The sequence below is a fragment of the Helianthus annuus genome, chromosome 8 (genome assembly GCF_002127325.2).
Source record: "Helianthus annuus cultivar XRQ/B chromosome 8, HanXRQr2.0-SUNRISE, whole genome shotgun sequence".
In the NCBI taxonomy this organism is placed as follows: Eukaryota; Viridiplantae; Streptophyta; class Magnoliopsida; order Asterales; family Asteraceae; genus Helianthus; species Helianthus annuus.
The window spans coordinates 158,914,832-158,929,167 of record NC_035440.2 but is presented as its reverse complement, the minus strand read 5'-3'; the positions used below and the strand labels follow the sequence as shown (position 1 = coordinate 158,929,167).

The 14,336-nt window shown below is 41.5% G+C and overlaps 1 protein-coding gene across 1 annotated transcript; it reads left to right on the top strand.

Annotated features, from left to right (window-relative positions):
- Positions 1-2,686: 2,686 nt before the first annotated feature.
- LOC110900545 lies at positions 2,687-13,732 on the top strand. The gene is made up of 2 exons (XM_022147434.1): positions 2,687-3,033; positions 13,195-13,732. The coding sequence occupies exons 1-2, from the start codon at positions 2,687-2,689 to the stop codon at positions 13,730-13,732; spliced, it is 885 nt and encodes a 294-aa protein (XP_022003126.1).
- Positions 13,733-14,336: the final 604 nt, after the last annotated feature.

Genomic DNA, 14,336 nt, shown 5'->3' with positions numbered 1-14,336 from the left:
GCGTTCTACGCGAACGACGCGTTAGGGTAGCATAAGCTACCTCAACGGGTCGTGATGGACCGTAAGCACTTAGGTTAAGTTTCATTTTAGTATGTAGGCTTTGTTAAACCATATTACACGAGTCTCCATACTCGTTTGGTTTTCGAACCCGCGTACTGTCCGATCCTTCCGATTTGGTCCGGTATATTAACACAAGCTACCTATTAGGTGCCGTTGATATTCCGTGATCTTTAGCACTATCTGGTTATTATACAAGGAACTCAAAGCAATCTCAGGTGAGTACATTGAACCCCTCTTTTACTGTTTTCCAAACTGTTTTGGGGTGAAACACATGTGCCTACTTGCTACTTTTATGCTTTCCGGTTTTCACATCATATACTACTATGTTCGATAGTACATATATAGTACATGATTTCATTGTGTTTATGCTATGTATGCCCATTGTGTGCGTACTTAGTACATTGCTTTACATTTCATGCTACGTACGCCCATTGTGTGCATACGTAGTACATTGTTTCACATTGCATTACTGTTACATATGCTCATCCAGCATATGAACACATTACACTACATTTTGAACCGTTGTACTCTACAATACATTTCATGCTACGTACGCCGATTGTGTGCATACGTAGTACATTGTTTCACATTGCATTACTGTTGCATATGCTCATCCAGCATATGAACACATTACACTACATTTTGAACCGTTGCACTCTACAATACATTTCATGCTACGTACGCCCATTGTGTGCATACGTAGTACATTGTTTCACATTGCATTTCTGTTGCATATGCTCATCCAGCATATGAACACATTATACTACATTTGAACCGTTGTAACCATTTGACTATACATGAACATTTCTACCGTTGTTAAACATTTCATCTTGATGGTTTGGTTTGAGTAAGTGATTTAAGTAACGAGGCATGTGTAATATGATACAAGCATGGTGGATACGCCGCTGGTACTTCCTATATATAAGTGTTTGTATGATATTACATATCGTAGCGTTATTTGAATCATTTCAATTTGAAACATAGAACATTTTATACAAATAACACGCTTTTCACAAGACATTGATTTACAAACAACAAATCTTATACAAACTCTTTTTTTACATGGTTATTCAGTTAACCATGCATTGTTCTCTTATTTATACATATCATTTGATCTTACCGTTTTTCAAATGATTTACAAGACAAAGCAAAATACGAGGTTCATGACTAAACATTTTCTCAAACTCAAGTCATGAATTCCCTTTTCACAAAACCAATGTATCTCACAAGCATTTTTATGCTGACGTACCTATTTTCACATGTGTTTTCAGGAGATGATGCATAGGACTTATCAAGACATACTTAGGCGGACCTGTGCCTTAGTGACTTAAAACGAGACAAGAACTAGTTAATTTATGTTATGTACACTTTGATTCTTGTTTAGACAATGTAAACTTTCATGTTTGATTTATAAAACGAAACTTCATTTGCCATGGATTTGAAACAATTGATTCTGTTACAACACTCCCCGACGTTTCCGCCACGTTTTGTATGTTCTACGTGGTCGGGGTGTGACAGGGGGAGTCTGAAGACGAGCTCAACGCAAGAGGAAGCGTGGATTAAAAAAGCCAGATAAATATTTTGATGGAGCTTGTATACAGAAATCCAGGTGTCGATCCCAAAAGCATGGAAGCTTGATGAAAGGGGGAGCCTGAAGGAAAAAGAGTCTAAAGAGAGGGGGAGCAACGGAAGCTCAAAGATAGATCCACGAGGATTCTGTTCGAGAGAGAGAAAGGCAAGACGCTACGAGATTGACTACGGCAATATCCAAGGGGGAGTCTGTTAGTGCATTATCTGTCTATCGCCTCTGTCAATCTAGTCCGTAGTAGAAACCGAAGAATTCTAAGCTTTTAGTGTTATATCTAGTTAGAAAGGCAAGGTGGCAATTTTGTAAATAATGAGATTTCTCATTATATCCCTTAGCCTATAAATAGATCATTTAGTTGTAAAGTTTAAGACTTTTGGCTCATTTGGAGATTTAGAGATTTAATTCTAGAGAGAGAAAGTCTAGAGAGAGAAAGTCTCTCCACGTGATTCACGTCTTTGTACACGACATCATATCAATAGAATCACGTCATTAGTACGTTCTTGTGTGTTCGGTCACGCACGTTCACGAATTTCGCACGTCGAACGTTCGTTACGCAATCGTACGGTGTCAAAAACGATCCTATAGGTATACATGTGGATCCCTCGAAGACTGAGGCAATTAAGAATTACCGGAGGTTCATTGAAAATTTCTGCAGGTTAGAGCAGCCGTTGATGCTATCGACCAAGAAGGATAAGAAGTTCGACTGGACAGAAAAACATGAGGAAGCATTTAGAATGTTGAAGGAAAGGTTGTGTAGTGCACCAATTTTGTCCCTGCCTGAGGGAATTGATGGATTTGTTGTATACTATGATGTGTCACGTTTGGGCCTTGGATGTGTGCTTATGTAGGAGGACAAAGTGATAGCCTATGCATCCAGACAACTAAAGATACACGAGAAGAACTACACAACGCATGATTTGGAATTGGGAGTAGTCCTGTTTGCTCTGAAGATTTGAAGACATTATTTTTATGGCAAAGTGTACCATCTACACCGACCACAAGAGTCTTCAGCATATCTTCGATCAGAAAGAGCTTAACATGAGACAATGGCATTGGGTAGAATTGTTCAATGACTATGAGTGTGATATCCATTATCACCCCGGCAAAGCCAACGTTGTCGCAGATGCCCTTAGTAGGAAGGAACGAGAAAAGCCTTTAGATGTTCGTGCATTGCGATTAACCATTCAGATGAGTTTGACTTCTCAGATTTGCAAGGCACAACGAGAAGTTTTAAGAGAAGAGAATTTGAGAGGAGAACGTTTGAGGGGATTGGAGTGTGAATTGATACCGAATGCAGATGGAGTGATGTACTTTATAAATCAGATTTGGGTTCCATTGAGAGGAAACCTACGTGAGCTGGTAATGAATGAAGCTCGGAAATCCAGGTATTCCATTCATCCAGGTTCTACCAAAATGTACCAAGACATCAAGGAGTTATATTGGTGGCCAAACATGAAGAAAGACATTGTTGTATACATTGGTAAATGTTTGACGTGCTCGAAAGTCAAGGCTGAACATCAGAAGCCATCAGGGCTCCTGAAGCAACCGGAAATTCCTAAATGGAAATGGGAACATCTCACGATGGATTTCGTTACTAAATTTCCCCGCACGTCACGCGGACATTACATCATCTGGGTAGTTGTCAATTGATTGACGAAATCTGCTCTTTTCCTACCCATTAAGGAAACTAACAAGACTGAGAAGATGTCACATTTATATCTTAACGAGATTGTAGCCCGACAGGGAGTTCCTGTATCAATCATTTGTGATAGGGATGGGTGATTCAACTCTAGATTTTGGCGATCTCTCCAAGAGTCGCTGGGTTCCCGACTAGATATGAGCACTGCATATAATCCTCAAATGGATGGTAAGAGTGAGAGAACCATTTAGACCTTAGAGGATATGCTACGTGCCTGTGCGATAGATTTCGGTGGAAGTTGGGATACTCATCTGTGACAACCCGTAACTTCAGGTTAATGCTTTAACTTAACACAATTAAGTTGGTCTCACAATTTTTAGCATTGCATGGAACTATACATTACTTTGTGCATTATTTGACTTACATGAGAACTTTGTGCCTTGACTGTAAATTATATGTGGTGTGTGTGCTTTATGTAAAAGATGATACTTAAGGGTGAGTAGAGTAGTTAGTGAAACTTTAATAACTCTTAACCCTAACCTCTCTCACAAATCATCATACGTATTTCAATCTTCCTCTACAATCATATCCTACAATCATCTTCTTCATCATTCTTTGTGGCAAGCTCTCAATCATCACTTTTGATCTCTCTCTTCATCTAAAATCAATCTAAGGTAAACGTTTAATGATTGTTTGTTGTTAATCATTGGTTATTTGATTCATGCAAAACCCTAGTTCACCAAACAATCACTCTGTGATTATTAAAGATTCTGATTGTTTTTGCAATGGTTTGTGGATGGTTGTGTAATCAAATGTCTGACAATAGGATGCCTGATATGTTAGAATTGGTTGATTGTTGATTAGGTTACAGCTTTACCAATGTTTGAAAATTAGGCTTTTTGATCGTAACCTGCAACGTAACTGTTCCATTGAAAACTGTGAATTGGTTTTGAATATTTGCATGATTGTTAGTCCGGAGATTTGTGTCAGGGTTTTGTGAAGTCACATGGTCCGAATTTTTGTATGGAACACATAGTCTGAGCTTTGTATTAAACACATGGTCTGAGTTTTGGATGGAACACATAGTCTGAGCTTTGTAAATAATGTATGGGGTCCGAGTTTTTGCCATGATCTGAGTTTTAGATTGATGCTTGATCCGAGTTTGTGTTGTATGCTTGGTCCGAATTTTATAAGGGTATGCTTGGTCCGAATTTTATGAGGGGATGTATATGGTCCGAGTTTATGTTGAAATGCTTGGTCCGAATTTTGGTTGGGATGTTTGTCCGAATTTTTGTAATGCACACACAAGGTCCGAGTTTTGTTAATATATATAGTCTGAGTTTTTGTTGATATGTATGATCCGAGTTCTTGTTGTTGTTCAGTCCGAGTTTCACCAAAGGACTAGAGTCCGAGTTTGATGTATGTGCGTGTAGTCTGAATTTCATGTACATACAAGTGCCCGAGTTTATTGTAAACACCAGTATTAGACTTAATGTTAACACTAGAGATCTGAGTTCAAAACCCTGTATGAAGAACACATTGCATGTTACTGTATGTTACTGTACGTATGTGCAATCTATGTCATGTCAATCTGTAAACAATTATCACACGGAACACAGTCGTTTGGACACCAAGGAATCGTAAACCTTATTTGAACGTAAACACTTGCATTGAGTTTATGTGCAATGTACCTTAGGTCGTGGGTAACGGACCTAACCATTAATTAACACTAGAAGCAATAACAAACCGAGCAAACCATGGTGAGTTCACACTCTTACCAAGGCATGGGATTCCTGGTGGGTAGGGAATGGGACTGAAGGAAAAGGATTGATGAATTATTTGGATTTACACTGTTACCAGACTATCTACCATCGTCCTTGGTTGCGAAGGACCCTTACGTAAAACCTACGTAATACTTGTGCTGTCCTCAGGGGTTTGAGGGACACTTACGTAAAACCTACGTAAACTCATACATACTACTGTCCTAGGGTTATGAAGGACACTTACGTAAAACCTACGTAAACCCCCACGTACCACTATCCTCGGGATAAGAAGGACACTTACGTAAAACCTACGTAAACCTCGTACATATTACTGTTCTCGGGTTAAGAAGAACATGTATGGTTACCTCTAGTCTAGTACATACACACATGGGAAGCCCCCACTAAATGAACATACAATTGACTTAGTTAATAACGCATGGTGATGCAGCGAACTTACTATTACGAACTTATTTACTGTGAACTCGCTCAACTAGTTGTTGACTTTCTGTTACATGCCTTGCAGGACCATAGGTACTCATGGAGCTTGCACGGGAGGCGCGGTCGTTGTGGACATGGATTTTTGGTGTTTTGATGAAAACATTATGACTCTTTAAACTTAACACTTGTGTTGGATTTTTCATACTATGCTTCCACTACTTATACTATGTTTTGAAATGAACACCAATTGTATTGTGATGAATTACATTTACACTTACTTATTATTTACATGTTCAATATGATTGGTGGCTTGATCCTGGTCATGTCATGCTTCCAAGCGGTGGTACTCCGCGTGTGGATTTTGGGGGTGTGACAGATTGGTATCAGAGCCATTGGTTATAGAGAACTTGGTTTTAATATGGGGAAAACGTTTTTGTTAAATCCAGACTATAACCAGTACAGTGCTCAACGATCCACAACGACGCCTCGCTCCACGTGCAAGACTCAACATCCTAGGTAATATGGTTTATGTTTATTGCCTACATGCTAGAATTACATAGAACTTTGCTCGTGGTATGCCTAGATTACATTGCCTAGTATTCGTTATTGCTTAAGAACACTTGTGTGCTTACTCTCTTCTGTCATCGCACTATTCGCGGACCTCTCTCACTTATGTTACATTTTCTATGAAGATCATGGTCGGACGTATTACCTTGACTCAAGCCTAGTTGACGGCTCTCATCAACGAACAAGTTGCTGCGGCACTTGCAGCTGCACAAGCAGGTAGTATACCCTGCAGTTGTGACTCACACTAGGATCTTTAGATCCTACATTCCTAAACCAACTCTTATGTTTAACCTTGTCCTATTCTTACACACTAGGTCAACACGCTCAGCAACCTGTTTGCACTTTCAAGAACTTCATGGATTGTCGTCCTAGCACGTTTAGTGGCAGTGAAGGAGCGGTTGGACTCCTCCATTGGTTCGAAAAGCTCGAGTCGGTATTTGAGATGTGTGAATGTCCTGAGGCTCGCAGGGTGAAATACGCCACTGGTACTTTAGAAGGAATTGCGCTGACTTGGTGGAACGCGCAAGTTCAAATTTTAGGGTTGGCAGCTGCTAACGCCACCCCTTGGAACGATTTCAAGGAACTCATCAAACGAGAATACTACACACGTGATGACATCCACAAGTTGGAAGTGGAGCTCTACCATCTGAAAATGACAGGGTCGGAAATTGAAGCTTATACGAAACGGTCAAACGAGTTGGCCATCTTGTATCCAACTATGGTGGACCCTCCAATCAAGCGCATTGAGTTGTACCTCAAGGGGTTAGCACCAGAAATTCAGAGCCATGTGACATCGGCTAACCTCAATAATATCCAGGATATCCAGCGTCTTGCTCATCGCCTTACGGATCAGGCAGTAGAACAAAACAGGCTACCTAAGCGCATCAGCGCTACTGCTACCGTTACCACTTCTGCTACTCCTGCTACTCCTAGTGACAACAAGAGAAAATGGGAGGGGGATTCCAGCAAGGGTTCAGCTACAGTTCAGTCTCAGGTTCAGCATCAAAGACTGACCACTACCAGAGTCCCAGTCAGCAGTCTTCTGGTAGTCGCGGGCAAAGAGTTTATCGCGAAAATCACCCCAGGTGCAACAACTGTAACAGACACCACAGTGGCTAGTGCAACAAGGGTCGTTGTCAGAGGTGTCTCAAGATGGGTCATGAGGCCAAAGATTGTAGGAGCCCACGGCCTGTAACTCAGAATCAGCAGCAGCAACAAATACCGCAGAATCAGCAACAGGGCAACAAGGGGTGTTTTCATTGTGGCGCTGAAGGTCACTGCAAAAGACACTGCCCTCAGTTAAACCGAAACCAGAACAACAACAACAATAACCAAGGCAACGGAAACAACAACGGTGGGAACAACAACAGCAACGAAGCTAGGGGACGTGCATTTGTGCTGGGGCAGGGTGATGCCAGGAATGATCCCAACGTAGTTATGGGTAAGTTTCTTCTCGACGACTTTTATGTTACTGTATTGTTTGATTCGGGTGCGGATACAAGTTATATGTCTCTAAAAGTCAGTCAAATGTTAAAACGTGCACCAACTTCCTTAAACACCAAACATGTCGTAGAGTTAGCTAACGGTAAAAGTTTAGAGGCCACGCACATAGTTCAGGGTTGTAATCTTATCCTCGCTGGTCAGACTTTCTCTATCGATCTAATCCCTATAGTTCTAGGTAGTTTCGACATCGTTATTGGTATGGATTGGTTATCCCAACAGCAAGCAGAGATCTTATGCAAGGAAAAGATAGTTCGTATTCCCCGTTCTGGTAAAGAACCTCTCGAAGTTCAAGGCGACAAGAGTGGTGCCGTGGTTGGCATCATCTCCTTTCTGAAGGCTCAGAAATGTTTACGAAAGGGTCACACTGCCATTTTGGCACTAGTTACGGATGCATCAATGAAAGAGAAAAGAATAGAGGATATCCCAGTTATACGCGATTTTCCTCAAGTGTTTCCTGAAGATTTACCTGGGCTACCGCCTCATCGCCAGGTCGAATTCCAGATTGAACTAGCTCCTGGAGCAGCACCAATAGCTCGTGCACCGTATCGCTTAGCTCCATCAGAATTGGAAGAACTATCGACGCAGCTACAAGAACTCTTGGATAAGGGATTTATTCGTCCTAGCTCTTCGCCTTGGGGAGCTCCAGTGTTATTCGTGAAAAAGAAGGATGGTACCTTCAGGATGTGCATTGATTATCACGAACTCAACAAGGTGACAGTGAAGAACCGCTATCCTCTGCCACGAATTGATGACTTATTCGACCAGTTGCAAGGGTCGAGCTACTACTCCAAGATAGACCTGAGGTCAGGTTACCATCAGCTGAGAGTCCGGGATGAGGACGTCTCTAAGACAGCATTCAGAACTCACTACGGCCACTACGAGTTTCTAGTTATGCCATTCGGGCTAACGAACGCGCCTGCGGTCTTTATGGATCTTATGAACAGGGTGTGCAAGCCTTATTTAGACAAGTTTGTGATTGTTTTCATTGACGACATCCTGATCTACTCCAAGAGTCAGGAGGAACACGAGCAGCATATACGACTTATCTTGGAACTTCTTCGAAAGGAACAACTGTACGCCAAGATTTCAAAATGCGACTTCTGGCTTCATGAAGTCCACTTTTTAGGCCATGTGGTAAACAAGGATGGGATCCATGTTGATCCATCCAAGGTAGATTTGATCAGGAACTGGTCTGCACCGTGTACACCAACGGAAATACGCCAATTCTTGGGTTTGGCGGGTTATTACAGATGACTCATCAAAGACTTCTCAAAGATCGCACAGCCGTTTACATTACTGACACAGAAAGGTGTTCCTTATCGTTGGGGTAGTACACAGGAAACAACTTTCCAACACTTAAAGGATAGGTTATGCAGCGCACCTATTCTTTCATTGCCAGAGGGCACAGACGATTTTGTGGTCTACTGCGACGCGTCGATTCATGGTCTTTGTTGTGTATTGATGCAAAGAGATAAAGTCATTGCTTACGCCTCGCGCCAACTTAAAGTTCACGAGCGGAACTACACTACACACGATTTAGAGCTGGGAGCTGTTATTTTCGTGCTCAAGATATGGCGACACTACCTGTACGGTACCAAGTGCACTATCTGCACCGATCACAGGAGTCTCGAGCATATCTTCAAGCAGAAGGAATTGAACATGCGTCAATGTTGATGGGTTGAGTTACTCAATGATTACGAATGTGCCATCAAGTACCATCCAGGCAAAGCCAATGTCGTGGCTGACGCTCTCAGTCGAAAGGATACTGTACCTAGACGCGTGCGAGCATTACAGCTTACTATTCAGTCTAGTCTTCCTACACAGATACGAGATGCTCAGGTGGAAGCATTGAAACCAGAAAACGTAAGGGCTGAAGCCTTACGCGGTTTAAAGCAACGATTAGAACAGAAGGAAGACGGTGCCTACTATGTAACGGGGCGTATTTGGGTCCCACTATATGGCGGTTTACGAGAACTTGTGATGGACGAAGCACACAAGTCTCGCTACTCGGTACATCCAGGTTCGGATAGAATGTATCAAGACATCAGAACTACGTATTGGTGGCCTAGTATGAAGGCCCACATTGCAACTTACGTCGGCAAATGTTTGACTTGTGCAAGAGTCAAGGCGGAATATCAGAAACCATCAGGCCTACTTCAGCAACCCAAGATACCGCAATGGAAATGGGAGGAAATTTCCATGGATTTTGTTACTGGCCTACCTAGATCTCAGCGTGGGAACGATACCATTTGGGTGATCGTGGATCGACTCACAAAGTCTGCACACTTCCTGGCTATTAAGGAAACAGATAAGTTCTCCACTCTCGCAGACGTATATCTTAAGGAAGTTGTTTCAAGGCACGGAGTGCCAACTTCTATTATCTCTGATCGTGATGCACGATTCACTTCAGAACTATGGCAAGCAATGCACAAAGCTTTTGGCTCACGGCTAGACATGAGCACAGCTTATCACCCTCAGACGGATGGGCAGTCTGAGCGCACGATTCTAACTCTAGAAGACATGCTTCGGGCATGCGTTATCGATTTCGGCAACAGCTGGGAAAAACACCTCCCTTTAGTGGAGTTTTCGTACAACAACAGTTACCACACCATCATACAAGCCGCTCCATTCTAGGCATTATACGGACCTAAGTGCCGATCACCTCTTTGTTGGGCAGAGGTGGGTGATAGTCAGATCACAGGTCCAGAAATGGTAGTTGATGCTACTGAACGGATTGCACAGATACGACAACGCATGGCGGCAGCTCGTGACCGTTAGAAAAGCTACGCTGATAAGCGCAGGAAACCACTCGAGTTCCAAGTTGGGGATCGAGTGCTACTCAAGTCTCACCCTGGAAGGGCGTGGTTCGTTTTGGTAAACGAGGTAAACTTAATCCGCGGTATGTCGGACCATTCAAAATTATTGAAAGAATAGGCAAAGTGGCCTACAAACTGAACCTACCAGCAGAACTCGGTGAAGTTCACAATGTTTTCCACGTGTCGAATCTGAAGAAGTGTCTGTCAGATGAGAAACTCACTATCGACGAACCGTTACATTTCATCGAAGAACCAGTTGAAATCAGGGACCGGGATGTTAAGGTCCTCAAGCACACTAGAAAACCTCTTGTACGAGTTCGTTGGAACTCCCGTCGTGGCCCAGAGTTCACCTGGGAACGAGAAGACCAAATGAAACTCAAGTATCCCCAGTTATTCGGAAACCATGTAACCACTACTGAGGCTGAAGCTACTACAGAATTTGGGGACGAAATTCCAAATCAACGGGGGGATGATGTGACACCCCAGGGAAACCAGTAAACGATACAACTCAACTAGTTTCCTCAGTAATCGCATACTAAATTTCGGGACGAAATTTCTTTCAAGTTGGGAATAATGTGACAACCCGTAACTTCAGGTTAATGCTTTAACTTAACACAATTAAGTTGGTCTCACAATTTTTAGCATTGCATGGAACTATACATTACTTTGTGCATTATTTGACTTACATGAGAACTTTGTGCCTTGACTGTAAATTATATGTGGTGTGTGTGTTTTATGTAAAAGATGATACTTGAGGGTGAGTAGAGTAGTTAGTGAAACTTTAATAACTCTTAACCCTAACCTCTCTCACAAATCATCATACGTATTTCAATCTTCCTCTACAATCATATCCTGCAATCATCTTCTTCATCATTCTTGGTGGCAAGCTCTCAATCATCACTTTTGATCTCTCTCTTCATCTAGAATCAATCTAAGGTAAACGTTTAATGATTGTTTGTTGTTAATCATTGGTTATTTGATTCATGCAAAATCCTAGTTCACCAAACAATGACTCTGTGATTATTAAAGATTCTGATTGTTTTTGCAATGGTTTGTGGATGGTTGTGTAATCAAATGCCTGACAATAGGATGCCTGATATGTTAGAATTGGTTGATTGCTGATTAGGTTACAGCTTTGCCAATGTATGAAAATTAGGGTTTTTGATCGTAACCTGCCACGTAACTGTTCCATTGAAAACTGTGAATTGGTTTTGAATATTCGCATGATTGTTAGTCCGGAGATTTGTGTCAGGGTTTTGTGAAGTCACATGGTCTGAATTTTTGTATGGAACACATAGTCTGAGCTTTGTATTAAACACATGGTCTGAGTTTTGTATGGAACACATAGTCTGAGCTTTGTAAATAATGTATGGGGTCCGAGTTTTTGCCATGATCCGAGTTTTAGATTGATGCTTGATCCGAGTTTGTGTTGTATGCTTGGTCCGAATTTTATAAGGGTGTGCTTGGTCCGAATTTTATGAGGGGATGTATATGGTCCGAGTTTATGTTGAAATGCTTGGTCCGAATTTTGGTTGGGATGTTTGTCCGAATTTTTGTAATGCACACACAAGGTCCGAGTTTTGTTAATATATATAGTCCGAGTTTTTGTTGATATGTATGATCCGAGTTCTTGTTGTTGTTCGGTCCGAGTTTCACCAAAGGACTAGAGTCCGAGTTTGATGTGTGTGCGTGTAGTCCGAATTTCATGTACATACAAGTGCCCGAGTTTATTGTAAACACCAGTATTAGACTTAATGTTAACACTAGAGATCTGAGTTCAAAACCCTGTATGAAGAACACATTGCATGTTACTGTATGTTACTGTACGTATGTGCAATCTATGTCATGTCAATCTGTAAACAATTATCACACGGAACACAGTCATTTGGACACCAAGGAATCGTAAACCTTATTTGAACGTAAACACTTACATTGAGTTTATGTGCAATGTACCTTAGGTCGTGGGTAACGGACCTAACCATTGATTAACACTAGAAGCAATAACAAACCGAGCAAACCAAGGTGAGTTCACACTCTTACCAAGGCATGGGATTCCCGGTGGGTAGGGAATGGGACTGAAGGAAAAGGATTGATGAATTATTTGGATTGACACTGTTACTAGACTATCTACCATCGTCCTCGGTTGCGAAGGACCCTTACGTAAAACCTACGTAATACTTGTGCTTACTACTCTCCTCAGGGTTCGAGGGACACTTACGTAAAACCTACGTAAACTCATACATACTACTGTCCTAGGGTTATGAAGGACACTTATGTAAAACCTACGTAAACCCCCGCGTACCACTGTCCTCATGATAAGAAGGAAACTTATGTAAAACCTACGTAAACCTCGTACGTATTACTGTTCTCGGGTTAAGAAGAACACTTATGGTTACCTTAATAACGCATGGTGATGCAGCGAACTTACTATTACGAACTTATTTACTGTGAACTCGCTCAACTAGTTGTTGACTTTCTGTTACATGCCTTGCAGGACCATAGGTACTCATGGAGCTTGCACGAGAGGCACGGTCGTTGTGGACATGGATTGTGGGTGTTTTGATGAAAACATTATGACTCTTTAAACTTAACACTTGTGTTGGATTTTTCATACTATGCTTCCGCTACTTATACTATGTTTTAAAATGAACACCAATTGTATTGTGATGAATTACATTTACACTTACTTATTATTTACATGTTCAATATGATTGGTGGCTTGATCCTGGTCATGTCACGCCTCCAAGCGGTGGTACTCCACTTGTGGATTTTGGGGGTGTGACATCATCTGCCGCTAGCTGAGTTCTCTTACAACAATAGTTACCACGCTAGTATCAAAGTCGCCCCGTTCGAAGCTCTTTACGGTAGGAAGTATCGTTCGCCCCTCCGTTGGGCAGAAGTTGGTGAAAGGCAATTAACCGGCCCCGAACTTATTCAGGAAACCACCGACAAGGTTGCCTTGATCATGGGAAGGTTGAAAGTTGTCGCTAATCAACAAAAGAGCTATGCGGATAATCGGAGGAAGTCGTTACAGTTTCAAGTCGGAGATCGTGTATTGCTAAAGGTGTCACCCTGGAAGGGTGTAATTAGGTTTGGGAAGGGGAGAAAGCTGAGTCCGCGCTACATAGGTCCTTTTGAAATCCTATCTCGAGTTGGACCGATCGCTTATAGACTCGAGCTGCCTCAGGAGTTGGACGGAGTACATGATGTGTTTCAGGTTTCCAATCTGAAGAAGTGTTTATCTGATGAAACACTGATCATACCCCCTAATGAGGTTCAAATAGACAATAAACTTAGATTTATTGAAGAACGGGTTGAAGTATTGGATGAGAAGATCCAGAAACTTAGGAGGAGTTGAATAAAGTTGGTGAAGGTTCGGTGGGACTCCAGACGTGGAATCGAGTTCACTTGGGAGCGACAGGACCAGATGCAGCGAAAATATCTTCATATATTTCCATCTAGTGTGAAACCAAAACCTGTAGAGTAAAATTTTGGGGATGAAATTTCCTAAACATGGGGAGACTGTGACACCCAGCAATTTAGGCCAGTACCGTACTGATGTGACACGTGTAATGAATGAATTATAGTAATATTTTATTAAACGTGGAGTTGTTTTAGTAATAATTGAAGTTTGGTCACTCCAAACTAAGCTAAAAATTTAGTTGGCAATAAAAAGATAAACGCTTATCACGTAACGAACAAAATGCGAAACGAACGTCAGTGACCGCGTGGATAACGTTAAAATCCTAAAAAAATTTTGATATGATTAAAATCCTATTTTAAATCATATTCATGAAGAAAAATTAACTAAAACGCTTAAAATCTTTATTTCGCGAATTTGAGCACACAGTTCGCAATACCGCACGTATACTGCAAAACGCAACTAATCTGGGATAATAAAATATTATTCAGTAATATCTTAATGAGATTGTTTTATAAGTTGATAAAATAATTTTTAAGAG

Bases quoted from the DNA above. Each gene is read 5' to 3' on its own strand.
- LOC110900545 (XM_022147434.1), top strand. From the start codon at position 2,687: ATGAGACAATGGCATTGGGTAGAATTGTTCAATGACTATGAGTGTGAT. The intron at 3,034-13,194 runs GTATTCCATTCA...TTACAACAATAG, and splicing joins AATGAAGCTCGGAAATCCAG to TTACCACGCTAGTATCAAAG.